The 27,416-nt window shown below is 43.3% G+C and overlaps 1 protein-coding gene across 1 annotated transcript; it reads left to right on the forward strand.

The window, feature by feature from the left end:
• The first annotated feature begins 1,564 nt into the window (after positions 1 to 1,564).
• LOC139154850 (paired box protein Pax-6-like) lies at positions 1,565 to 26,821 on the forward strand. Its single transcript, XM_070729868.1, has 7 exons — positions 1,565 to 1,679; positions 18,613 to 18,771; positions 21,225 to 21,307; positions 21,423 to 21,582; positions 21,898 to 21,998; positions 22,132 to 22,273; positions 25,409 to 26,821. The coding sequence occupies exons 1-7, from the start codon at positions 1,565 to 1,567 to the stop codon at positions 25,492 to 25,494; spliced, it is 846 nt and encodes a 281-aa protein (XP_070585969.1). The 3' UTR covers positions 25,495 to 26,821.
• The last annotated feature ends 595 nt before the right edge of the window (positions 26,822 to 27,416 follow it).

Raw genomic sequence — 27,416 nt, forward strand, 5'->3', positions numbered from 1 at the left:
TGCAATGTTGCCCATGGAACCATCTGTACTGGTGTTGGTTCTGCCAGAAACTCAGCCATGTCGCAAATCTCATGTCCACAGTGACTGAGCCAGATTTTGGAGTTTGTTGGCCTTTAGGAAGCAGCAGAAGCGGATCGTGTAGTTTTCCTTTGCTGGATCATAGGGACTTGGCGGGTATTGCAGTTGAATATGCAGTGTAAATTCTCTCTACCGCCAGGCTGGATCTTTAGTGTCTTCTTCAGCTCTTTTACTCAGGGCCCTCTTCAGTATCCCATCCTCGTTGCCACATATTAAACACCAGGAATGAAGAGGTTTGAAACAGGGTTAAAAAAACAGCTCTTTTATTGTAACAGTGAATAAGATCCAGCGGAGAGCCAGGCTGACAACTTCCCCTTTTATAGGGAATGTCCAATGCCTCCACCAATCAACACTCTCCATTTTTCTACTTGAATAGTGGATCTATCTCTATGCAGTCTCAATATTTAACAGGTTTCCCTTCTGGAAAAGTATGTAAAAGTGTCATTGTCAAATGTAGCATTGCCTTAGAATACAGGTTTGGTGTTCTGTTAACACATTAGGTCAAACTAGTTTGTCATCTGCATGTGATTTAAGAGTATAAATTAAGAAACAATAATGAAAATATTATCACAATGGAAGTATCAAGTTTTTATAAACCATGGCGGAGTGCTGCAGTGCAGTGGAGTTTTAAATGATTGTTACAGGTGTTATTATTCAATGCCAAAGTAGGTAAACATGGACGCCCAGGAGAAATTAATAGGATATCAGAATATCTATGGGATATACGTTTTCCTCCTGCATTCATGATTAACCAAAGTTTCATTCATATGCAGTTCTGTTCCATTTGCTCTTTCTTACTTATCCACCAATTTAATCCACCCATGTATTAACAGGGGTGTCAAATTCAATTTCATTGCGGGCCACATTAGGCTTGTATTTGACTTCAGGGGGTGGGAGTGGACGTGGTCAGGGTGGGCATGGCCAGCTCGACATCACTCGTGTTGGGGCACCAGTGGTGGCCTAAGTGCTCTGCCAGTGAAAATGGGCTTCCAAGCTCCATTTCCAATAGACGGCCTCCTGCAACCCTCTGCCAGTGAAAACAGAGCTCACAAGGGCCGTACATGGCTCCGTTTTTGCTGGCAGCGAAGGATCACAGGCTGATCCTTTGCTGTTTCCAGGGCGATCCTGTGGGCCAGATCTGAGCACTCTGCAGGCCCGATCCAGCCCATGGGCCTTGAGTTTGATACCCCTGTTCTAGAGTAATCTTCACTTGCTCACAGAGTTACAGGGGCACCAAGAATATGAAGAATAACTATAAAAATAGTAATATTTTCTTAGTGGCCAAACATGCATTGTGTGATAAAAGCATGGATCCTCTGGACTTTGAAAATATGACCCAACAACTGTTGCTTCTCCCTCCCTCTCTCCCATCTTACAGGTTTATCCAAGGCAGGGTGGGCAACTGCTGCTTGCAACCCACCTGGTGGGGGGCTTCTATTGACTCTACCACCCTTCTTCTTGTCCCTCTGATCTTCAGCCCCATTCCATGGGGGTGGATGGCATGTATGAGAAGAGCAGAATGCTGAATATACAAAACAGCACATGGAGTAGTCGTCAGGAGTGGTACCAAGACAGTTTGGTGACAGGACAACTCAACCCTGGTATGAAATCCTCCTGTATGTATGTTTATATGTGTACAGGCAAACATATCCAGGATATGCTTTGCCTTTTGAGTTTCCTAGCAGTTCAATGTGTCCAGCTCTGAGTCTGGGGAAGCAGTGAGGAAGCCACACGGAAGCTATACTTTTTTTCTATTGCTCCAACACATTTTTCCTAGATTGTCTTCTTTTATTTACAAATAGACAAATCAGTGCTTCATTATAACCAGGAGATATTAAATCTAGCCTATCCAGCCTGGCAGTCTTCTAGAATTCTCATTAATCACCCTTTCCAGCAAAAATCAAAAGTTGGGCAAGATCAGTCACAGCCTTCTCCAACTATATCAAGATACAGTGGTACCTCTACTTAAGATCTTTTCTAGATAAGAACTGGGTGTTCAAGATTTTTTTGCCTCTTCTTAAAAACCATTTTTTACTTAAAAACTCAAGCCCGGAAAAATTTCCCAGGAAATTTGAGAGCAGTACGAAGGCCCGGCCCATTTCCTGCCGTTCCCCCTTTAATCCCGGCCATCTGGGCTGCCAGAGGAGCCTTTTGGTGGCGCTTAAGGAGACTTTGGCAGTCCAGAGCGAACAAAGCATTTTCCTTTCTTTGGGTGCTTGGGCAGGGAATAAGCCTCTGCTAGCGCCCAGAGAAAAGAAATGCTCTCTTTGCTCTGGGCAGCCGAGGAATCACCACCATGAAGGAAAAGCGGCGGCTACAAAGTGAGTGAGAGGAGAGGGGAGCCCTTCAGCATGGGAAGGAAGAGGCAACAGATAGCAGCAGCAGTAGCCAGTGTATGGGAGGCAGTGTATGGGATGCAGCCTTGTGCCGGATGTATTGGAGGTGCGTGCTCCTCCTCGCTGCCTCAGAGTCCCTCTTTTTTTTAAAGCCTTAAAGTTTTAGATTTTTTTTATTCCCCTCACCTCACTTTCTTCCTTCGGCAGCGACTGTCTTCCTCCTACTCCTCTTCTTCCTCCTCCTACTCCCACCCAAATTCCGAGCTTTAATTTCTTTCCTAATCGGTTTGCATGCATTATTTGCTTTTACATTGATTCCTATGGGAAAAATTGCTTCTACTTACGAACTTGTCTACTTAAGAACCTGGTCACGGAATGAACTAAGTTCTTAAGTAGAGGTAGCACTGTACTTGTTTCATCTCCAGGACCACTACATGGTGTTTTCTGGTATTCACCAGGATCAGGTGGGGATTGCTGCTCCACCCACACCCGGGGTGTCACGTGCATAGCTCCATGTCTCCTGTGGCACGTGCATAGCTCCATGTCTCCTGTGGCACGTGCATATGCTGCAGTGAGATTTTGCTTCTGCGCATGCTCAGGAAGCAAAATCTCACAGGGAGATGCACATGTGAGATTATGGTGATATTTTTGCTCCTAAGCATGCGCAGAGGCAAAAAATTGACCAAATCTCATGTGTGCGCGCCCACAAGAGCAAAATCTTGCCGGGCTGTGTGTACTTGTGGAAAATGAGAAGCTGTGCACTTAGCTCCATTTTTACTATCAGTGCGATGGCATTGATCATCCCCACTACTGACCAGGACACAAAAATGCTTTGGTACAGACCACTAATAACTCATAACTCAGGCCAGCAGGAGTTTATTTTGAGTCACAATTTCAATTGCCCACAAAATGGTGTTGTCATTTCTAATTTCTTCTTTCCATTCTTGGATATCTTTAAGAATGTCTTTGAACAGATCTTTTATGTCTTCCATCTTTTACAAAATTAATATATCAAAAGGTTTTGTCCTAATATCCAATTAACCTTTATATCATCTGTAGTAAAGGAACTGAGCAGTCACAGCAGGTATAACTCAACTTTATTTAAACACAGAACTGAGGTAACAAAACACAACGACAGGGTTTTATACTTCCCAATTAACCAATCAGAACACAAGACTACTCCCGCCAAAAGTCTCCCCCTGCTGGTAGCCTAGAACATGACACTCCTTTCCCCTAGGGGGGGGGGAGCATACAAAATCATCCAGGTATGCCGGCCTACGTCTGGTGCGCCCCGAACAACGAGGCATGCTCTGGTGCCCTTTGATTTCTCTAGATAACACTTGTGGGCCCTTTAACTCCACTGTTCCTTCGGCCAAACCCTCGGCTTCGACTGTTGGGACCTTTGGGGGTTTCCCATCGTTCCCCGTAAACATCTGGGGAGGACCCATGTGTAACTCATCCCTCTCTAGGACGGAATACTCCAAACAAGGAATGCCCTCCCCATGGCCAGGACCTTCTTCCTCTCTCCCTGGGTCAAGTACATCAGCTGACCTGGCTCTTAATTGGTCCACATGACGATGCCACTCTCGCCCATCAGACAACAACACTGTATATGCTCGAGGCCCCCGGGTACCGCTAACAGTGCCGGCAACCCATCTAGGCGAACCCATGAAGTTTTGGGCAAAAACCAAGTCCCCGGCTCTAAAACATCGAGCAGCTGTATTTTCTCGTTCAGGTTCAGTGTACAAAGGATGAAGTCTGTCTAACACAATTCGCAATTTCCGTCCCATTAAAAGTTCAGAGGGGGCCTTTGATGTTGAAGTGCAAGGGGTGGTGTGTTGAGCCAATAACATCTCATCTACTCTCTCCTGCAGCGTACTCGGGTGATTTTAGACAGCATCTCTTTAGTGCTGCGCACCATTCTCTCCGCCATGCCGTTGCTGGCCGGATGCCACGGGGCAGTCCTAGCGTGACGAATACCTAACCCCGCGAGGTAGGCCTCAAAACCCCCAGAAACAAATTGTGGACCGTTATCGGAAACGATAACGTCAGGGTACCCGTGAGTTGCAAATAGAGCTGATAGCCCCCTGATAATGTCTCTTGTTGTTGTAGATGACATAATCTTGACCTCTACCCACTTCGAGTACGCATCAACCACTATCAGAAGCATCCTTCCTTCCATCGGACCCGCAAGGTCGATGTGAATCCTGGACCAAGGCATATTGGGATTTTCCCACTGAAGGGGGGCGGCTGCAGGAGGGGCTGTATGATTTTGTTGACAAGGTTGACAACTGGCAACCTTATTTTCCACTGCCTTGTCTAACCCCGGCCACCAGATGTAGCCTCTCGCTAACGCTTTCATCCGGACTATTCCGGGGTGGCCAATGTGTACTAACTCCAACACTCTAGACTGTAAATAAGGGGGAATAACTACCCTTGAACCCCATAACACACATCCCCGTAACACAGACAGTTCCTTTCGGCGGACCCAGTACGGTACAAAAGAAGGCTCACTGCAAGAAGAGGGCCAACCGCGTAAAATCCATGACATCACCACAGAGAGAACAGGGTCTTTTGCTGATTCGGAAGCAATTGTGGCAGCAGATACTTTGATAGGGCACGACTCTATGGCTAATACGGTGGAAATGGGAGCAGGGTCTGTAACAGGTATAGATAACGGACATCGGCTCAACGCATCCGCGTGAGGAATGGTGCGACCTGGTCGGTACATCAGATCATATGAATAGTTAGCTAAAAACAGGGCCCAACGATTTAAACGAGGAGAAAGAATTTCGGGCGTTTGTCTATTTCCCGCCAGTATTCCCAGGAGGGGTTGATGGTCTGTAACTAATTGAAATTTGCGGCCATATAAATAATGATGGAAACGCTTGACTCCCGCCACCAGAGCCAAGGCTTCTTTATCCAATTGCCCATAATTACGTTCAGGGCGGCCTAATGTTCTTGAATAATATGCTATAGGAGCTTCCTTTCCTGAAGGTAGAATGTGACCCAGAACTGCGCCCACCCCATAAGGGGATGCATCACACGTTAATATCAATGGCAAGTTTGAGCTATATTGTACTAAAATATCATGAGATACCAACACCTCTTTAATGGCCGTGAATGCGTTGGCCTCCGCTCTACCCCAATGCCATGGAATCCCTTTAGCCAATAATTTATGCAGTGGTTCTACAATTGAAGCCTTGTGAGGGAGGAACATTGCATAAAAATTCAATAAACCCAAAAAAGATTGTAGTTCGGTTTTGGATCTTGGTTCCGGAGCCTCTGTGATAGCTCTTATTTTAGCAGGGGTAGGATGAATTCCTTTGCTATCTATGAGGAAACCTAAAAACTCAACACTTTGAGAAGCAAAAATACATTTTTCTGATTTAACTCGCAACCCCACGTCTTGGAACTTCTGAAGTACGGCTCTGACTCGCTCTAATAACTCTTGGCGGGATGAGGCGGCTATGATCACATCATCGAAATATGGCAAGGTGCCAGGGATTCCATATAGTAGGCGCTCCATAAGCCCCTGGAATATTCCAGGGGCAGAGCTTATTCCAAATTGTAACCTAGTACAACGGAACGCCCCCCGATGGGTAATGATTGTTTGTATATCAGCTGTCTCAGTGTCCACTGCTAACTGTTGGTATGCACGAGACAGGTCAATTTTCGCGAATACCTTTCCTCCCTCCAATGAATGTAATAGATGGGCAACCATGGGTACAGGGTAGGAATGGTGTGCTAATGCTCGGTTAACCGTGCACTTATAGTCCCCACATAAACGCACAGATCCATCTTGTTTAATTGCTACCACTAAAGGGGTTTCCCATTTGGCTTGGTCAACCGGCTCTAAAATTCCCAGGCTAATCAAACGATCTAATTCTGAATCCACGTTACCCTTAATAGCTAAAGGCACTCGCCGGGGCTTCAGGCGAACTGGAGGAACTAATGGATCGAGGGTCAAAGAAACTGGTGTGCCCAAATATTTCCCTAGAGTACCATCAAAAACTGTAGGAAACTCTTTTGCTAACTGTTGAGACATGGTTAAATCATTAACAACATTTATACCCTCTATAGTGAACCCCAATGCTGAAAACCAATCCAATCCCAGTAAACTTATAAAAGGGCCATTTACAATAACAATGGGTAACCGCCCCTTAAAACCTTTGTACTGCACAGGAAAATGACCTTGTCCCACAGTGGGAATGACGTTGCCTTGATAGTCCTTTAAGAAAACAGTGCACGGGCCCAAACGACTTTTAGACAAGCGGGGAAACAATCGCTTGATAGTGCTCCAAGACATCAACGAGACAGAGGACCCTGTGTCGAGTTCCATAGGACACAAAGATCCACCAATTCGCACGTACACAGAGATTTTTGAAGACTTCGCTGCTTTTCCTTGCTGAGATGACAGCTGCGGAGCTTGGAGAGTGTTGATTGGAGTCGCAATTTGAATGACGTTGCAGGAGTCACGGCGGCCGAACGGTTCCCTCTGCCACGCCCTCTGCTGTTGAAAAAATGGCTCTCTGACAGGAAAAGGCTGCGTGCTGGCATTCCTTCGCATACGACAGACCCTTGCTATATGACCTTGCTTTCCACAACGGCGGCAGTAAGCCTCGCGGAATCCACAGACTGCTCGGGGGTGATCTCCGCCACAACCCCCACACGAGGAACGCGATGCCCCCAGGGAACGGGGATCTCCCGAAGGTGCTTGCCTTTGCCTGGATGAGGTGGCTAATTTATTAATTTCTTCTTCCTCTTCTTGCCTCAAATTTTTTTCTATTTCTGGTGGCAAAATTGCAGCAGCTGCAGTGCTATGCGTAGTGGCTGTGTCTGCAGGCAGATCCATCTCTGCCAATGACTGTGTAGACATCTCTACAGCCCTAGCCTCTTTTAACGCAGCCGCTAGTGTCACTTCAGACATTGTTAAAAGCCTGCGCCGAAGTCTGGCATCCCTCACCCCATAAATTAAACGATCCAAAAGATAATCATCCAAATCTTGAAACTCACAGGATTTTGCTGCGCGCCGGAGGGCTGCCATGTATTGGTTAATTGTCTCCCCCTCTGCCTGATTTCTGTGATAAAATAAATATCTACGAGCGCTGCGAGACGGTGGGGGGGCATAATGGTTTTGTAGAGTTGTAAGAAATTCCCCCCATGGCACATCATGAATAGATCGAGGGGCAAATAATGACAGGGAAGTCTCTAACATGTCTGTCCCACAAAAACTCAAGAAATAAGCCCTTTTTCTGTCTCCAGAAAGATCTTTGTAATCATTTGAAATCAAGAAGCACTCAAATCGGGCGAGATAAGCTTCCCAAGATTCCCCTTGAGGATTAAACGGAGGAAAAACTATTTGTGTTGACATTCTGATTTACCGGTTCTTTTTTCCTCACGACGGCAGCTAGAAATGTGGATTCTGATCCAACTTTCCTTCGTCGCCAGTGTAGTAAAGGAACTGAGCAGTCACAGCAGGTATAACTCAACTTTATTTAAACACAGAACTGAGGTAACAAAACACAACGACAGGGTTTTATACTTCCCAATTAACCAATCAGAACACAAGACTACTCCCGCCAAAAGTCTCCCCCTGCTGGAGGTTTTGTCCTAATATCCAATTAACTTTTATATCATCCAGAAGCCAAAATTTTCCAAAACAAATTGTATCCTTCTTCCTTCTCACCCTTTCCAAGTTCAAATAAAGTTCAAGTCCAAGGTGCTCTCTTTCTATTTATTTTCAGTTCCTCTTTATCACTTGTTAGAGAGAAAACAATCTGCCAAATTCCATTGCATCAAGGAAAATTCAGTGAAAAAACAAATTCAACCAAATATTACCTCAACTTCACCAGCAGATATCTTCAGTAAGCAATCACAATTGTTCTCATTTCTTCTATTCTGGCTTCTATAGCAACTTTAAAGTTTGATTTATGCTAATTCCAAAAGTCCAATCTTATGTTCCCTACTTTCATAAGTAAAAACAGTTAAATTCTTGGATTTTTAAAGAAAATTTTAAAGTTCATTTAAATTCCAAATAATATATCCAAAAATAGTACAGCCGCAGCCATTTCCACTTCCGCCCAACTTCCAAAACAAAGAAAAATTTTAAAGTCCAAATCAGAGTTTCCTCTGGCAAATTCGCTCACCCTTTCCAGCAAACTTTTATTTTCCAGCACAAGAAATTATATTTCTTCTCCTTTCAGATGACTCCCGACGCTTCAAAACCTATCTTCCTAGCACGTATTCATGGCAGCTATGGCAACTGAGGTCGTTTCAACCACTGCCGGTTGAGGTCACAAATCTACCTGTCGCGGGGCATGCCAGCCCCAAAAATGGCAGGAGACAAAGTCTTCTTTTTCACACACAACCTTCCAGGGAGGTTACGGGCCGATCCGTCCAGAATTGGCATCCCCAAACAGCGGGGATTCGGCATCTCCCTGCAAGCATGAAGGAGAGGCTGTCTTGCTGCAGCGCTGATCATGCCCCTCTCGCTTTTTTTATTTTTTTAAATGAGGCTGTAATCTCTTGAATAGGGATGGAGTCGGAGCAACGGAATGGAGCTGAGTGTTTAAGGGCCAAATGCCCTTCCTGTCGCCAATGAGGAGTTTGCAGCAGATATTATGTCTTTGTGCCCAGAGAGAGAAATACAATCTGCCTCTACCTAATGCAGGAGTGGTGAACCCTTTCCCCCCTCAGGTGCATGAAAGTGTTTGCTCTTGCACTGTCTCACATTCCAAAATAGCAGTGGGAGGGGGGGAAAGCCTCTTTCCCCAAATGGAGCTGGGGGAAGAAGACTCCCAGTGAAGGGCTGCTCTTCTTACCTGCTACCGGAACTCCCTCGGAGGCCGTTGCGGACTTCGGTGCACCATCGGTTGCAGGTGCACCCACTGGCGCAAGATTTGGCTTCTGTGCATGCGCCGCAAACCAAATCTTGCGTGAAGATGTGTGTGAGAGCGAGATTTTGGTTATTTCTATCAATATTTTTGCTTCTGTGCATATGCAGAAGCAAAAAATTAAATCTCACGAAGGGGCACGTTGGGGGTGCGCAGCTGCGCAATCATCTGTGATTTTCCTCCCGGAGCTGCGCATCTGGGAGCACTGGCTGCTGCCCGCCACTGAAGTCTCCCATCTGCAAACATAGTTGGTAAGGGGAAGTAGCCTCTTTGCTCAAATGGAGCTGGGAGGTGGAAAAGCCTCTTTCCCCAAAAGGAGCCCTGCGGAGGAAGCCTCCCATCTCCAAACGGAGCTGGGAAGGGAGAAAAGCCTTGAAAGGCCAAACAGCACTGGGGTGAAATCTGCAGAGATCTGGGAAGGCCACAGAAAGTGAGGAGAAAGCAGGAACTTATCTGACCCCAAATCAGCTGGCCGGTGGGACGCACTTGCACATTCGCAGTGGAGCTGACCTGGTCAACGGCTCACGTGCCTGCAGAGAGGGCTCCACGTGCCACTTGTGGCACACGTGCCATAGGTTGCCATCACAGACTTAGGATCTGAGTCACAGCCCCCTTTTTGTGAGGTGAGAGCTCCCCCTCTAGGCCACCACACAACTCCTATTGTAGAAATGTAAATGGCAGCTTGGTTTGCCATCTGATGCTCTGGTGCTGCTGCCGACTTCCTCTTGATCAAATAAGCTTCTAAAGGGAACCTGTCCAGACCTCCAAATCATCTCAGAGCCGAGGTGGCACAGTGGTTAGAGTGTAGCACTGCAGGCTACTTCAGCTAACTGCTAACTGTAGTTCAGCAGTTCAAATCTCACCACCAGGCTCTAGTTTGACTCAGCCTTCCACCCTTCTGAGGTGGGTAAAATGAAGACCCAGATATTGCTATTGTTGGGGGCAATATGCTGACTCTGTAAACTGCTTAGAGAGGGCTGTCAAAGCAGTATGTAGCGGTATATAGGTCTAAAATACTATTGCTATCTCAAATATCGGTGCTGGAAATGCCCTTGGATTACTCCTCCTCCACCCCACCCCAAAATCTGGGATTCCCAGATCCTCTCCCTGCCAGGTAAATCTTTTTTCCACTCAGCATCACAGACACATCTGTCTAATTATTAATTGACTGTTCTATCAACTAAGGAAAGAGCTTATGAGAAAACATGGTTCACATTTTGGGCAAACTCCCTAGAAGGAGTGTTTGATGGAACAAAGGAGATAAGAAATGCTTTGAATTCCCAAGCATGTGATTTGCAGAGTCTGTTCTGTATGGATGCATTGGGAGCTCTGAAAACAGTGCTGGAGATGGCTGTGGGGATATTAGGACATATGTGGCTATTCACTATTCTAAACCAGGAGGGGGGTACTTTATGTCCTGCTTGACTGACATGTGAAATGACCAATAAGATTGCCAGATATTTGGTTTGAAGTAGCATGGCATTTGTACCTGCCAATATTGAAGCTCTACACTTCTTGGCATGACTTCCTCTGTGCTCTCGAGCATACTTGAGCATACAACCACACCACAATATTTACAGGTTATCATGAATTCAGCAAACCTTAATGCTAAAATGGAACTTCAAAGATGATGTGTCATTTAATTCTCATTTCTGAAGGCGATCGGGAAGGAAAAAATGGACAATGGATTATTTCATGGCTGGCTTTAGGATTTCCTGGAGCACCTATAAATTAGGACTCATTTTATTATATTGCAAACCTTAAATAATTACTTCAAATTACTTTCAATTAGAATAATGTAGGCTAATTATCCAGCGGATGAAGTAACCTAATATGTATCTCACCTATCCGCCCATTTATTATTTAGTTCTTAAGAAAACCTCAGAGCTCACTTTTCAGTAAAATATATTGCTAGTTTTCATTGCAAGAGACAGTTGAGCATGCAGGGGCATTGAACCTTCTCATCTCTCTTGAGCATTTGTTTCCAGATAGTGACTTTAGATGGATCACTAGATTTTTCTCATCCTCCTTCAGCATTTTTTTTTAGAGCTTTGGTTGCTGCGGACTTCAAAATCAAAGCCAATGGCATTAGCACATACGGTAAGATAAGAAGGTTGTGGGATCCTTCTGCATAAAATAATATGCCTGCTAGAACTAAGCCTTGTGTTTCTTTGCAATATATAGACAAGATTATCCCTGGAAGGAGTCAGAAAATCCAAAGTGGCAATCATGATCATGCCAATGAGGTTCTGTCCCTTTTTTCACATGTAAAATGGGTGGGATTTTCATTATGTGGTCCTTTGGGATTGGGTGGCATAGAAGTCAAATAAATGAATAATAATAATAATAGTAATTGAAATGAACCCAGAGGCAGGGTTGGTTGAGAACGGTACTTTTATTCAGCTCAGCATAGGTAAGTGACTTTCAGCGAGTACTGTCTGCTTTGCTTGGGAGAAACCGCTTCTTTTATACATTTGCGGTTCCCGCCAAAGCAAGAGCAGAGCGCGTCTGAGCCAATCAGGAGCGACTTCCTGATTCCAGCTCAGACAGCGCTTAAGCACGGAACAAACTATTTACAGAGATACAAGGTAGCCATTACAGGATACAACAGTAATAATAATAGTAATAATAATAGTAATAATAATAATAATAGTAGCAGTAGCAGTAGCAGTAGCAGTAGCAGTAGCAGTAGCAGTAGTAGTAGTAGTAGAAGAAGAAGAGAAGCATGCATTAGCTGACTATGTGAAGGGGAGCAAAGAATCAGCATTGATGGAGGTCAACAATAGGAAGCTTCTCAAGGTGAAGCAAACTAAGGACCAGTTCAGAAATAATGTAACTCAATGTCGTATGGACAGTTGGCGGAACAAAGCATTGCATGGACAGTTCTTGGAGAAGATTGAAGGCAAAGTGGATAAAGAAAAGACCTGGTCAAGGCTTACAAGTGGAACACTCAAATAGGAGACAGAAGGACTAATACTGGCGGCACAAGAACAGGCCATTAGAACAAATGCTGTCAAAGCCAGAATTGAAAAATCAACAGACGATCCAAAGTGCAGACTGTAAAAAAACAGATGAAACAATCGATCACATACTCAGCTGCTGCAAAAAGATTGCACAGACTGACTACAAGCATAAACATGATGCTGTGGCACAGATGATCCACTGGAACTTGTGCCGGAACTACCATTTACCAGTGGCAAAGAACTGGTGGGATCATAAACCCAAAAAAGTGGTTGAAAATGATCAAGCAAAACTACTGTGGGACTTCCGACTTCAGACTGACCGAATTCTGAAGCATAACACACCAGACATTGTGATCGTGGAGAAAAAGAAAGTATGGATCATCGACATCGCAATCCCAGGAGACAGCAGAATTGAGGAGAAGCAGCTTGAGAAATTAGTGAAATACGAAGATCTAAAAATCGAACTGCAACGACTCTGGCATAAGCCAGTGAAAGTGGTCCCAGTGGTACTTGGCACGCTGGGCGCAGTACCAAAGGATCTCAGCGGACATTTGAAAACCATTGGAATTGACAAAATCTCCATCTGTCAATTGCAAAAGGCCGCTTTACTGGGATCGGCAAACATAATTCGCCGCTACATCATGCAGTCCTAGGTGCTTGGGAAGTGCCCGACTGGTGATGAAATACGAAATCCAGCATAGTGATCTTGTTTGCTGTGTTGTATTGACATAATAATAATAATAATAATAATAATAATAATAATAATAATAATAATAATGGTGTTTTGACATTTTTGATCCATTCCCTCTTATAAGTCATTCCGGTAGAAACAGTTCTTTGCATTCCACTTTTTCGTAGTCTCCACTGAGATTCAAAAAGATGTTTTTGTATTCTGAAAGAATATTACCTATCTTTATTAAATATAAAAGAGAAAATTATTTACTTATTTATTAAACACGCCTACATGGACCCTCCCCACAGGGTTACAACAACAAAATTCCGCAATATAAACCCCCCATAATCTCCCCCTATAATAATAATACCTTGAGAAATCTCTAGGGAAAGTGGTGGGCAGAAGGTGGGATGGCTTTGACTTAAGCATGGACCTTAACATTATACTCTTGTTGCTGATATTCCAAAATCTTTCCACTTCAATTGGATGCTCCTGTTGCTTACGACTCCATGGTGAGACAGTTCATAAATGGTTCAGGGCCACCTCAAACCACAATAACACTTGTTGCTTAATGCTAGGAGGCAGTTGAGTCACATGGTATTGCTTTTCCTCAACCACCAACATTCAACAGCTGAACCGTATATCTAATAAAATTAATAAAAAGCTGTAGTGCTCTACTACATTGGGCTTTCTGCCCATTGACTGGGGATTTTCCCCACAGCTGAGTTGACATCTTCTCTATCCTCCGTGACACAGCAAAATGCACCAACTAACAAACCCAGCATGAATGTTGCTGTCCCATTGCCAATCCCTATCTTGCTTCTCTCACCTGTGTTTCCAGACATTACCAGTTACCTGATATCCCTACAAGGTAATTGATGACCAAAAGCCTAACATGTACTATGCACCCTGAGTGTCCCTGTGTCCAAAAAAGCTAGACTAGTCAATTTCATTTCATTTAATTTATTCAAATTCTATGCCACCCAATCCCGTAGGACTCAATTATCTTAAAAACATGCCTGACGATTGCCTGTTTTGTGTAATCTGGCTTGGAGGCCCATTGACAATCCAGCCCACCTGGAACCTGGAGCAGATGTCCTTATGGATAGAGTCTAATTCCAGATATTTCGTCCAACGTGGAGCATTCTAGAATCTAGAATTCAAGAATCCCTGGGCCAATACAACTTGCAGATCCAGAGAATATAATTACCTAAGACTCTTGGAAAGTGACCAGTCCGGGAAGGCTGTGCTAGCTGTCATATATGTGCACATTGTATTCTAATGCTCTTGACCACATCCACAGACAAAACACATAGCTGTTGTGGCTACCGAAGTATAAAAGCAGGAGGTTGTCTTTCTGCCCAACTTCTCCATTTGCGGTGATTTTCAGACACAGTTCAAGGCCTCCTTTCCTGCGAATTGCCCCCCCTCCCCATTTCCCTTTTCCCCTCCATCTCACCACCCTGCCCCCCCCCCGCCCCGTTTCCCCCCTTGGGTGTATGCAAGCGTGTTTCCTTTCTTTGCATTTTTTTTGCAAAGATATCTCAGCAAAAAATAGAACTGAGGGGGGTATGGGGCGGGGGTGAAGGGTGGGGGAGAAAGAGAGGCAGACTGGTTGAAGTGACATGGGCGGTGAGGACAGACCCTGACAGCCCTATATCTCGGCCAGGGCCGAGCAGAAATGTTCTTCACCAACGAGGCATTTTGGATCTCTTTGCTGCAGGGACTGCAAACGGTTAGAGGAAATGGGAGGTTGGGGGGGGGGGAGGCAGAAGGCTGTGTCATCTCACATTAAGGCACACTGGCTGATGCAGTGGCTTTGCGTTGCCTGCGGAGATCTGAGTGCTTGGTTTCGCCGAAGCACGGAAAGGTCATTGCTCAGGATAGAGCTCCCCTCGGATAAAAGGTTAAGCTCTCGTGGGTTCCCCCAAACCCTCAGTTGCCACCCATCCATTATCCCTTTCTCATGGGCTCCAAGGCCTCTCAAGCAGCTGTCACTAGTTCCCCTGCAGCCCTTATTTTGAGCCAAGCGGGAAGAAAACTTCCTGTCTCGGAGAGATCAAGATTCCCGCAATGCCAGATGTACAAAACCTACACGCTATCCTGGAAATGAAGTCTTCTTCCATTTTGGACCCTCCCACCTCTTTTCTACCAGAGAGAGACCGAGACTGTTTTTCTTTTCTTTTTTTATATCTTTATTAATTTTTCCATTCTTTTCTTTGAAAATAGTAACACAATAGTACAATAAGTAATTCTGCATTGTTGCATTTCTTTCCTTTGAGTGTCTTCACAATTTTATAAACTTAATCACATTATACAAGTACAAGTGCACTAGAGTGCCTTCCGTCCCCTGTCCTATTGCTTTCCTATATCTCCTATACCTTCTTCTATTCCTATATCTCTTCTTCTATTCTTTCATTGATATGTTCTATTACTTTATCTTCTTTTCTATTATTTCTTAGTTATATTTTACTATGAGTATCTCCTCTATAACCTTCATCATGTGTATATAGATATATACCCACTAAAACCCTCATTGTGTATTGGACAAAATAAATACAGTGATACCTTGTCTTACAAACTTAATTGGTTCCGGGACAAGGTTCTTAAGGTGAAAAGTTTGTAAGACGAAACAATGTTTCCCATAGGAATCAATGGAAAAGCGATTAATGCGTGCAAGCCCAAAATTCACCCCTTTTGCCAGCCAAAGCACCCGTTTTTGCGCTGCTGGGATTCCCTTGAGGTTCCCCTCCATAGGAAACCCTATCTCTGGACTTCTGTGTTTTTACAATGCTGCAGGGGAATCCCAGCAGGGGAATCCCAGCAGGGGAATCCCAGCATCGCAAAAACAAGTGCTTCGCTGTCAACGGAAGTCCGGAGGTGGGGTTTCCCATGGAGAGGAGCTTCAGGGGAATTCCAGCAGTGCAAAAACGGGTGCTTCGCTGGCAACGGAAGTCTGGAGGCGGGTCATCCCAGCGGCGGTGGTGGGTTTGTAAGGTGAAAATAGTTTGTAAGAAGAGGCAAAAAAATCTTAAACCCCGGGTTTATATCTCGAAAAGTTTGTATGACGAGGCGTTTGTAAGATGAGGTATCACTGTAAATAAAATAAAATAAAATACTTAATCTCATTTTTTGTTACAATAATTACAGTACTTATACATTTCTATATGCACATATTACACATCTATTTTAGCTCTAACTTTTCGTTTTTGTTTCTCTATGCGCAATCCATTGATACTATCTATCCCAGATTTCATAATATTCCAAATCTTTCTGGCCTCGCAAGCCGAGATTGTTTTTTCATGCCTTCGTGTTTGTTGTCCTTTCTGGTGTCGAGTCAACCTGCACTCGTTGTATTTGGTGTGCCATGTGTGCCAGGGATGGTTTTGCCCCCCACCACAATGAATTAAAAGTAGAGATAGGAGAATCAATCTCTGCTGTGAGTGTGCAGTCAAGGATTAACAATTTCTTAACACACATTATTCAGTGACGCTTTATAAACTATTAATAAACAGTTGTCTCACCACAGAGTCAGACAGGAAAAAGAAAAGGCCTGGGGTGGGTGAAGTTATGAGACTGGAGGAGAATGTCAATTTTCCATCAGGGGACGAAGCAAGATACCACAGGGCATTCAGAGATGACACCCAGTGATGGGCTGCTGTCTCCACCGTGGGGGGAAAGAAGGTCACAGTGGGGGTAGTATGTTTATGCACAGTTTATTGAATACTTTTCTTTCAAAGCAATTTTTTTTAATTTTTTCCTCCACATCATAACATACAAAAAACAATATACCTTCTATTTTCTTACAATAAAATGGTTTTGGATTAGTAAATCTTACATAATCAAATTATACATTCTTAAATCCCATCTATTTAATTTCAGTTATCATCACACACCCCTTATTCCATTCTTTCTAATTTCATCATCCAGATAAATCTCCATTAATCTCTAATTAAGTCCATCATTAATATTCCTTAAACTATTGATAAAATCAATATCTTTCACATCTTATAATCTTAATATCAAAGCCGTAGTGCCTTTTTCCCTCTTAGTAAAAATCTCGAAACGGACTAAAAACCCTTACACCTAATTTTATCAGTGAAAAATTGTATATTTATACTGTACTTTATCAGTTTAAACACTGTTTATTGAATACTTAATAGTTCTTTTTATTGTCCTTCTCTAATACTTTAGTATGATCCTTAATTATTTTTAAAATAGGAAATAATTAAATAATATGTTTTTACCCATAAACGCTTTGATCTTTTTAATCATTATTTAGAACTGAACTTTATTATTATTATTATTATTATTATTATTATTATTATTATTATTATTGTTTAGATTTGTATGCCACCCCTCTCCGTAGCAATTCAAGAAAATTGAGCTACTTGCCTAATCTGTTATCATACTGAACCTTGTGGGTTCAGTGCAAAACCTTAAAATGTTACTGTGCTCCTCAACAAATAATGCTGCCTATCATTTGTCCTTTTTGTGGCTATTCAAATAATGTGGCTTAATCCAGTGTTTCCCAACCTTGGCAACTTGAAAATATTTGGACTTCAACTCCCAGAATTCCCCACCCAGCGAATGCTGGGAGTTGAAGTCCAGTCCAGATATCTTCAAGTTGCCAAGGTTGGGAAACACTGGCTTAATCAACTGAAAAAGAGCCTAAGCACCTATTTGAAAACTTATCTTGGTCAGTAAGCCACTCCCACCCAGTCACATGACTTTTAAGCCACCCCTGGGTTACATGATTGTCAAGCCACTCCCACCTGGTCACGTGGCCAGCAAGCCACACCCGCACAATAAGCCATACCCACAGCATGATAGTAAAAGTTTTTGTAGCTGATTGTCTTTCTCTCTCCTTGGACAGCAGAAGAAAGCACAGGGTAACTCATGCGGCATTTATAGGTAGCCCTTGACTTACAGTTGATCACTTAGTGACAGTTTAAAGTTCTGATGCCAACCCCATATTTTGGGCACTCAGCAACAAGCCCACATTTATGGTTGTTTGCAGTATCTAGCAGTCAATTGTCAATCTTTTTGCCGAAAATCGACATTTACTCAAGTTTGAAGTAAAAACGCTCCAGGGTGAACAATGAACAACTGTGATGCTCAGTTAACAATTGCTGCCCCAAAAAAAAAAGAACATAAAATTATATCCAGTTACACAATGACCCACTTTAGGACTATTGTGATTTACAACAATTATGGTCATAAAACAAGGACTACATATAAAGACTGGTGCTGGTGATAACCACCACAAATCAATTCCCAAGAGCCTTAGAGAAACAGTTTGGTGCAGTGGTTAGGCAGAAAAGCCAATTAAGTTATTTTATACCTCTCATTTTCAGCCCAATCTATCTCATTTGTTATTGCGGAGCAAATAAAAAGAGAGTCATTACTACTTCACCTTGAATTGTACAAATAAAGACTACCTATAAAGCTAATAAATAGCATAAAATAGCACTGTTGAAATGATGTCTCTCCTTCTATCTCTGCTCCTAAACCATTTGAGAATTTATGGTCATACAGGAGGACCACAACTCCCATATCCCAGAGTCAACGTATCTGTCACTGTCAAGCATATCTGAAGAACACCAGTTTGGGAAAGAGTGCTATTAACCCTATACTGCCCATTGTTCTCCACCCTACCTCCTCAGACAGCTGTCAGCAGCTAGAAAGTAGCTTGGATTCTGAGCACCCCCAAGGTGGTGGCAGCCAAGACCTAGATGACTCCCAGATCCATTTGCAGCTGAAGCGCAAATTGCAAAGAAACAGAACTTCTTTTACACAGGACCAAATAGAGGCATTGGAGAAAGGTAAGGCAAAGAGGAAGCAAGGACTGTGCTCTGATGTGATGGTCCATTGGGTGGAATTTCTTTTCTGGGGTAATTTGAGCAGGAAGTTTTTATTTGTTTGTTTGTTTGTCAAACATATATAAGATAGCAGGCATAGGTATAATACAGTGGTACCTCTACTTAAGAACTTAATTCGTTCCGTGACCAGATTCTTAAGTAGAAAAGTTTGTAAGTAGAAGCAATTTTTCCCATAGGAATCAATGTAAAAGCAAATAATGCATGCAAACCCATTAGGAAACAAATAAAAGCTCAGAATTTGGGGGGAGGAGGAAGAGAAGGAAGAAAAGGAGGAGGAGAGTCACTGCCGAAGGAAGAAGGTGAGGTGAGGAGGAATCCAAAAAATCCAAAACTTTAAGGCTTTAAAAAAAAAAGAGGGACTCTGAGGTGGCGAGGAGAAGCACGTGCCTCCCATACACCCGGCGTGAGGCTACCTCCCATATATTGCGCCAGAGAGAGAAACCCAGGTGGGCGAGAGGGGGGAACCTCCTGCTCATTTGACTGAAATGCTGCTGCTGCTACCTGCTTCCTCTTCCTTCCCATGCTGAAGGGCTCCCCTCTCCTCCCCTTTGTAGCCGGAGCCTTTCTTTCACTGTGGTGACTCCTCGGTTTGGCTGAAGCCGAGTTGATTCGGCCGGGGGAAGTGCCCTCTTTTGCCTTTCTATGCCCAGATGCTCCGGGACGCAACCTCGCGCCGGGTGTGTGGGAAGCAGCATGAGGGAGTCACCACAGCGAAGTGGTTTATTCCCTCACCAAGCACACAGAGAAAGGAAAATGCTTTGTTCGCTCTGGACTGCTAAAGCCTCCTTAAGCGCCACCGAAAGGCAGCCCATAAAAGCCCGAGATGGCCGGGATTAAAAGGGGAATGGCAGGAAACTGGCCGGGCCTTCGTGCTGCTCTCAAATTTCCTGGGAAATTTTTCCAGGCTCGGGTTCTTAAGTAGAAAATGGTTCTTAATAAGAAGCAAAAAAATCTTGGACAACCGGTTCTTATCTAGAAAAGTTCTTAAGTAAAGGCGTTCTTAAGTAAAGGTGCCACTGTATTGCTGTGTAATAATTGTGAGAGGTATAACTTATTTCCTCTCAAACCCAGACATTAACATTAAAACAAAATTAACAATAGCTTCACCTGCATAGGTATTAACAGGCGTTCTGTTAATGATGTCTGGTTTTTTAAAGTCCAGAGTTGGTAATCCAATTTCAAAGAAAGAATGGGTGCGGGAAAATACATACATCGCCATCTGGTGGTCATAAACTGTATTGCACCTGTGCTCGAAGCTGCCTTTTTTTGTCAAAACCATTATAAGACATGACATTTTAAAATCATGCATTATATAAAAATGCACTTATGTACCAAAACCAGAATGCATTATATCTGCATTTTTCCAACTGGTCCACTTTAAAATGTGTAAGCTTCAGCTCCTAGAATTTCTTCAAAGTGTCCCAGTCCACACATCTTAAGGCGGCCCAATTTGAAAAACACTGCAAATGATTTTTAAGACTGTAGAGTTTCCAAAAGATATGGCTCTTAGAACAAAAAGGAAAGAAGATGACCATTGTGAACAGTAAATGGATATGTGCTGGACATAGCATTTGCAGTTTTGCTGAATTCCTATGGAAATCTGACACTGGAGTGTTGAGATGATAACCTAATATTGAAGGAATTATTGTCTTTTAAAATACATATTCTACTGCTGATCACAGAGGAAGAACCAAAGGGAGAGGAGGATCACATATGAAAGAACTGTTCTTTTGAACTCAAACATCAGAGTTGCAAAGGGAAATATGTATCTCTAATGTGATATGTAGAGCATGAGTGCTTGAAAATATGTTTTGTTGTAATTGTAACAAAATAATGGGCTGCTGCCCCCAGGGAGGGGGGGCACAGTGGGGTTAGTAAGTTTATGCACTATTTATTGAATAGTTAATAATTTTTATTGTTCTTCCTTCTCTAGTACCTTAGTATGATCCTTAATTACTTTTCACGAAAAATGAGCTACTTGCTTAATCTATTATTATACTGAACCTTTTGGGTTTGGTTACTGTGCTTCTCAACAAATAATGCTGCCTATCATTTGTCCTTTTTGTGGCTATTCAAATAATGTGGCTTAATCAACTGAAAAAGAGCCTAAGCATCTACAGTATTTGAAAACTTATCTTGGTCGGTAAGCCACTCCCACCAAGTCACATGATCTTAAAGCCACCTCCCAGTCACAGGATTGTCAAACCACTCCCACCTGGTCACATGGCTGGCAAGTCACTCCTACCCAGCCACATGACCATAAAACCACACCCACAAAGTAAGCTATGCCCACAGTGGGGCAGTAAAAATTTTGGCAGCCCCTCACTGACTGTAAGTGTTGGCAAAGAGGAGGCTATGTCTTTAAAATCTTAACGTGTTGTAACTTAAATCTTCAGAATTTGAGCGTACTCACTACCCTGATGTCTTTGCCCGTGAACGCTTGGCAGCAAAAATTGATCTTCCTGAAGCCCGGATCCAGGTAAAGGAGATGACCTTGTAGCCATTTAACAAAAACAAAAGGGCAGGGATTTTCTACCATTATACTCCTTGTTCTCTTGGGCAACAGAGTTCCTCTTTTTTTTTAATTTTTCCAGGTCTGGTTCTCCAACCGTCGAGCTAAATGGCGTCGGGAAGAGAAACTGCGGAACCAGAGGCGCCAAGCAGGTGGCGCTGGTGGGCACCTGATCATAAACAGCACTTTTGGCACTGTAGGCAGTGCTGTCTACCAGTCACTCCCCCAGCCCATAGGGTCAGGTGAGGGCCTTGTCCTCAACAAACTCATTCATTCCCCACCTATTCCGGGGGTCTTCCCAAGCAGCATAATTCATCAAAGTATCAGGTACCCTTTGGAAACATTTGGTGCCATGGGACGATTCAGATTCTGGATTTAAAAGATCACCTGGTGGCCTGTTATTCACTAATTCAATGCAGAAATCGATGAGACAGCTGAGCTCTTTTTAAGAATATACTTCCTCATTCTACTGAATGTTCTTGGACTATTTTTTAATTTGCTTCCTGGAAGGCACCACTCTTCTCTATCCCAAATCTCTTTCCCCCCTTTTTTTTCAGGGGCTATGCTGGGCCATACAGAAAGCGTCCTCAGCAACAACTATGGTTCACTCCCACCTTTAGCTCCCTTCTCCATGGCCAACAACAGCCTCCCTATCCAGGTGAGGTTAAAAGAAAGGACAGAATTCTTGAATGGTGCCAAGTGGGGGCTGCGAATGACTGGTGCTGATATATCAGCAATATTAATATCCTTTTTTTTTCTTTCTCTGTTGCATATTCCCTGGTACTCATTAGCAGGCAATGCCCCCTGTTGCCAGCCAGACATCGTCTTATTCCTGCATGCTACCTGGCAGCCCATCAGTGCGAAGTTATGATTCATTCACACCCTCCCAGCTCTCCTCTCATAGTCTGAACTCCAGCAGTGGGACCTCTACTGGTAATTATTTATTTAATATTATTTATTAGATTTGTATGCCGCCTCTCTCCGTCGACTCGGGGCGGCTTACAGCAATGATAAAAACAATGTATAACAAATCTAATATTTAAAATCTCTTTAAAAAAACCCCTTATTTAAAAAGCAAAACATACACACACACAAACATACCATGCATAAACTATATAGGCTTGGGGGAGATGTCTCAATTCCCCCATGCCTGATGGCAGAGGTGGATTTTGAGGAGTTTACGAAAGGCAAGGAGGGTGGGGGCAATTCTAATCTCTGGGGGGAGTTGGTTCCAGAGGATCGGGGCCACCACAGAGAAGGCTCTTCCCCTGCGTCCTGCCAGACGACATTGTTTAGTCGACGGGACCCGGAGAAAGCCAAATCTGTGGGAGCTAACTGGTCCCTGGGATTCGTGTGGCAGAAGGCGGTCCCGGAGATATTCTGGTCCGATGCCATGAAGGGCCTTATAGGTCATAAGCAACACTTTTAATTGTGACCGGAAACTGATCAGCAACCAATGCAGACTGTGGAGTGTTGGTGTAACATGGGCATACCTAGGGAAGCCCATGATTGCTCTCGCAGCTGCATTCTGCACGATCTGAAGTTTCCGAACATTTTTCAAAGGTAGCCCCATGTAGAGAGCGTTACAGTAGTTGAACCTCGAGGTGATGAGGGCATGAGTGACTGACTGAGCAGTGACTCCCGGTCCAAGTAGGGCCGCAATTGGTGCACCAGGCGAACCTGGGCAAATGCTCCCCTTGCCACAGCTGATAGATGGTTCTCTAATGTAAGCTGTGGATCGAGGAGGATGCCCAAATTGCGGACTCTCTCTGAGGGGGTAAATAATCCCCCCCCCAGGGTAATGGACGGACAGATGGAATTGTCCTTGGGAGGCAAAACCCATGGCCACTCTATTTTATCAGGGTTGAGTTTGAGTCTGTTGACACCCATCCAGACCCCAACAGCCTCCAGGCACCGTCACATCACTTCCATTGTTTCATTGACTGGGCATGGGGTGGAGATGTACAACTAGGTATCATCAGCATACTGATGATACCTCACCCCATGCCCCTGGATGATACCTCACCCCATGCACTTGGATAATGTAGCAAGTACAAGAGGAAGTGGGACTGGGGCAGGGTGAGATGGAAGCAGAGCACTTGGGATGAGAGAAAACAGAACTGACATCAGAAAAACCTGGCAGGAGGAAGTAAACAATCATAATTGTGAAAGGGATCTCGGAGTCCTAGTGGACAACCATTTAAATATGAGACAGCGGTGTGCAGCAGCTGCCAAAAAAGCCAACATAGTTGTAGGCTGCATTAACAGAGGGATAGAATCAAGATCACGTGTTAATAACACTTTATAATCTTTAGAATGCATTCAGTTTTGGTCACCATGATGCAGAAGGGATATTGAGACTCTAGAAAAAGTGCAGAGAAGAGCAACAAAGATGATTAGGGGACTGGAGGCTAAAAAATATGAAGAACGGTTGCAGGAACTGGGCTTGGCTAGTTTAATGAAAAGAAGGACCAGGGGAGACATGATAGCAGTGTTCGAATATCTCAGAGGTTGCCACAAAGAAGAAGGAGTCAAACTATTCTCCAAAGCACCGGAGGGTAGAACAAGAAGCAATGGGGGGAAACTAAGCAAGGAAAGAAGCAACCTAGAACTGAGGAGAAATTGCCTGAAACAATTAATCAGTGGAACAACTTGCTTCCAAAAGTTGTGAATGCTCCAACAGTGAATATTTTAAAGAAGAGATTGGATAACCATTTGTCTGAAGTAGTAGTGTAGGGTTTCCTGCCTAAGCAGGGGGTTGGAATTGAAGATCTCCAAGGCCCCTTCCAATTCTGTTATTCTGTTATAATGGCCATGGCAAATACGAATGAAGGACATGGGAATTAATTCTTACGCTGTGGTGGGGAGAAGATGTCCACTTGTGTGAATTTCTTTTAATATTTTCGAAAACAAAATAGAAGATGCTTCTTTCTAGCCTCGTGGCCATGGAAAAATAATTTGAGTTTCATTTTTCTTTCATTAATAGTAATATTTACTCATTAAGTACCATTTTAATTACCATATTGGGTGTCAGAGTCTTCCTTTACAGACCCCATAAGGCCATTTTCAGCCTCAAGAAAGACAATAAAGAAAATAAGTAACAAGCCATACCAAAGTCTGTCAAAGAAACTGGACAAAGAAAGAAATTGTGTTTACAACAGATTTGCTCGTATTTCATCCCAACAGGCATTGCCCATTTCATATTGTTTTCAACTCACTACTAAATTATCTGTTGAATATCTGTTTATAAACGTTTCTTTCTTTGACAGTAATGGTCTAGCATCTTTGGGGAATAATGGAAAGGGAAGAAAATTAAGTGGGGGCTCATGGTGCCCTCTTAGCTCGGTTGTTTTTCTGCAAATGTTTCATTATTCAAACTTGGTAACATCATCAGTGCTAATAAAGAATAGCCTTTGCTCTCTTTTTATATTATAGTGCCTTGTCCTGTCAGTGTTGATGGAAATGGCCTCGATGGTTCTTTGGTTGGGCTGTTTACTGTTATCTTGCTTGGCAGTTCCTTGTTGAGGATATTATTTGCTTCTTGATTGTTGGTCTAATATTAATCTTGATGTTATTTTCTGCTCCTCTGGGTGTTGAAAGCTAAACAGAAATCCTGCTTCAGAGTATTTCTGTTTTGCAAAAGCGGAGGCTCTTAGAAACGTCTATTTCATCTCCTTTTCTTATGCAAGAAGTCTACACGTTCTCTTAAATCGTTCTTAAGAATGCAACGGTAGTAACCACAACGAACACACATTATTTCAGGGCCCCAGAAATGTCTCTGGAGCTCTGCCATGTCTCTAGCCTTTAAAGAAGCAACCTTTTTCGTTGCCTTTTCTACATTCAGAGACATTTTATTTAAGGAATCCGAAATAGCCTTGGCAGTCTGTGCACAGGGAACATTGTTGCAACAAGATTGTTCAATTTTTGTTTCAGTCCTTGTCCCCAACTTCCTACAGTTTTCTGTGTTTCCTACTGAGCTGAAAATCCTGGGTTTTGCACTCTATAAACAGATCTGAAAGGATTTCTCCCCCTCCCCAACCCCCACTGATGCTTTGTCTCTCTTTCTAGGGTTGATCTCTCCAGGAGTGTCAGTTCCTGTACAAGTCCCAGGTGGGGATTCCGATCTTGCCCAGTATTGGCCACGACTACAATGAGCACAAAAGTGGTGGAGGAAAAAAAACAATCAAAAAGGAAGGAAGGTTAAAAGAGAGAAGAAAAGGGCTTTTTTCCTCTGCAGGGGGAAATACAGGAAAAAACTCTCGATGCGCAGGGGGTGGAATGGCAAATAGGCAAAGCTTCCCTGTCTTTCTTTCTCTCTTTGGGTCTTTAAGTTAGGTAACCTCATCTGTCTTGGTTCCAAGGCAGCGTTTTTCAACCTTGGTCACTTTTAAGAGCTGTGGACTTCAACTCGTAAAATTTCCCAGCCGGCGTGGGGAATTCTGGAAGTTGAGACCCACATTTCTGGAAGTTGCCATGGTTGAAGTAAGCTGCTCTAAAGCTTCTCTTGCCTCCTTCAACATTTGTGTATGCATAGCTGATTGGCATTCTGTCCTACGAGCCTCCTCTTGTTGTTTTAACTCCAGAGGTATCTGCAAGGTCTGGTCCAAAAAAAGTTATGATGGAGGCTAAGCTTCAATCACGCTTCTGCATATTCCATCCTGACTTTTTTTATTTTTTAACCAGACCCTTGCAAAACACCCTGTTTGCCTCCCAGCGAGAACAGTGCGAATCTGAACAAATAAACAGGTCAGAAAAGAAAAGGGAACTCTTTGGGGAGAAATCCAGCATAAAGGATTTTTGGGAGGAGGGGAGAGGGGCAAAGATAACTGGTTCCCCTTGCAAGGATGGCAGGAAATGAATAATGAATAAAAGAAAGTAAGTTCAATGTAAAAGAAAGTTGGAACCTTGGAGAGTAATACTTAGCAAAAGCTTGGAAAGTGGCAATGATATTCATTCATTCATTTACTTCCTTACTATTTATTTATCTGACTTCTGATTCCCACCTTTCATATGGGAATCATTCATATGCAGTGGGAAGCACAGGAATGTTCATGGGAAGAGAAATATGCACCAATCCTCCTTTTGACCTATTGCAAAAGTCTGCAGGAAAGCACAGCATTCCTAGTTTGGGCAAGTTTTGCAAGGGATTGTGAGGATGAAAAGCTTTCCTGTAGTACTGTGAGGAAATTAGTTGGTGCAAAGGTTACTAGTTTACTTAATTGATGTGTGATAATCAGTATTTTGGGTTTTGTTTTCTTAAACAAAATTGTCCTTAAACCTATTCCCCATAACCTAGTTTCTGCTATCTCTGCAGCCCCACATATTTTCTCTCCTGCATGCAATTCATTTAGCTGAATTTTACATGGATCTCAGAGCTTGGAATGTCTGACCACCCTCTAACCACTTACACAAACACAGATACTATTTGTAAGTTCGAACTGTTCCATGTGCGTTAATAAAGGACCTGTGTACATAATACTCCATACATGTCTGTGTTGTATGTGCACATGTATGCATGCACATGTGAACAATACAGTCACATCATCCCAGTTCTAAGCAATATGGTCATGCCAGAAATGGGATAGCGAGGTAGAATGGGAAAGATAAGAGGCTAGGCAGAGGGAAAGAGGATGTATTATTACAATGCAAAAATGTAGTACACATCTATTAAATCTGCATAAACAAAGGAAAACTCCATGTCAACTTTTCTGCAAGTGCATCCAGTTTGATTTTAGCTTTGGATGTTGTGGAGGAGATTTTAGAATCTGTCTGTTATAAAGTAATGTTAAAGCTGCCTCTTACTCGTTCAGCTTCTTCCAGTGCCTCGTCTACTGCCAGTTTATCAAGAATGCTTTCTATTGTATCACCCTATCTTTTTTTTGTTCAGCAAACATCTCCCACCTTGGTGTCTCTTGCTTTTAGTAAGACCTGTGGTTTGGGGTGCTGATCAACAGAGAGAGATGTGTGTCTTTGGGCTCCAAACCACATGCAGATTGTTGTTGATTCAAGACATAGTAAACTTCTGAAGGGCTGAGCAATTGTAATCTGCTCCAGATTTTTTTTTTTTTAATAACAG

Source organism: Erythrolamprus reginae, chromosome Z (assembly GCF_031021105.1).
Source record: "Erythrolamprus reginae isolate rEryReg1 chromosome Z, rEryReg1.hap1, whole genome shotgun sequence".
Classification (NCBI taxonomy): Eukaryota; Metazoa; Chordata; class Lepidosauria; order Squamata; family Dipsadidae; genus Erythrolamprus; species Erythrolamprus reginae.

Bases quoted from the DNA above. Each gene is read 5' to 3' on its own strand.
- LOC139154850 (XM_070729868.1), top strand. From the start codon at position 1,565: ATGGGGGTGGATGGCATGTATGAGAAGAGCAGAATGCTGAATATACAA. The intron at 21,583-21,897 runs GTGAGGGCCTTG...CTTTTTTTTCAG, and splicing joins CCCCCAGCCCATAGGGTCAG to GGGCTATGCTGGGCCATACA. The intron at 21,999-22,131 runs GTGAGGTTAAAA...GGTACTCATTAG, and splicing joins ACAACAGCCTCCCTATCCAG to CAGGCAATGCCCCCTGTTGC.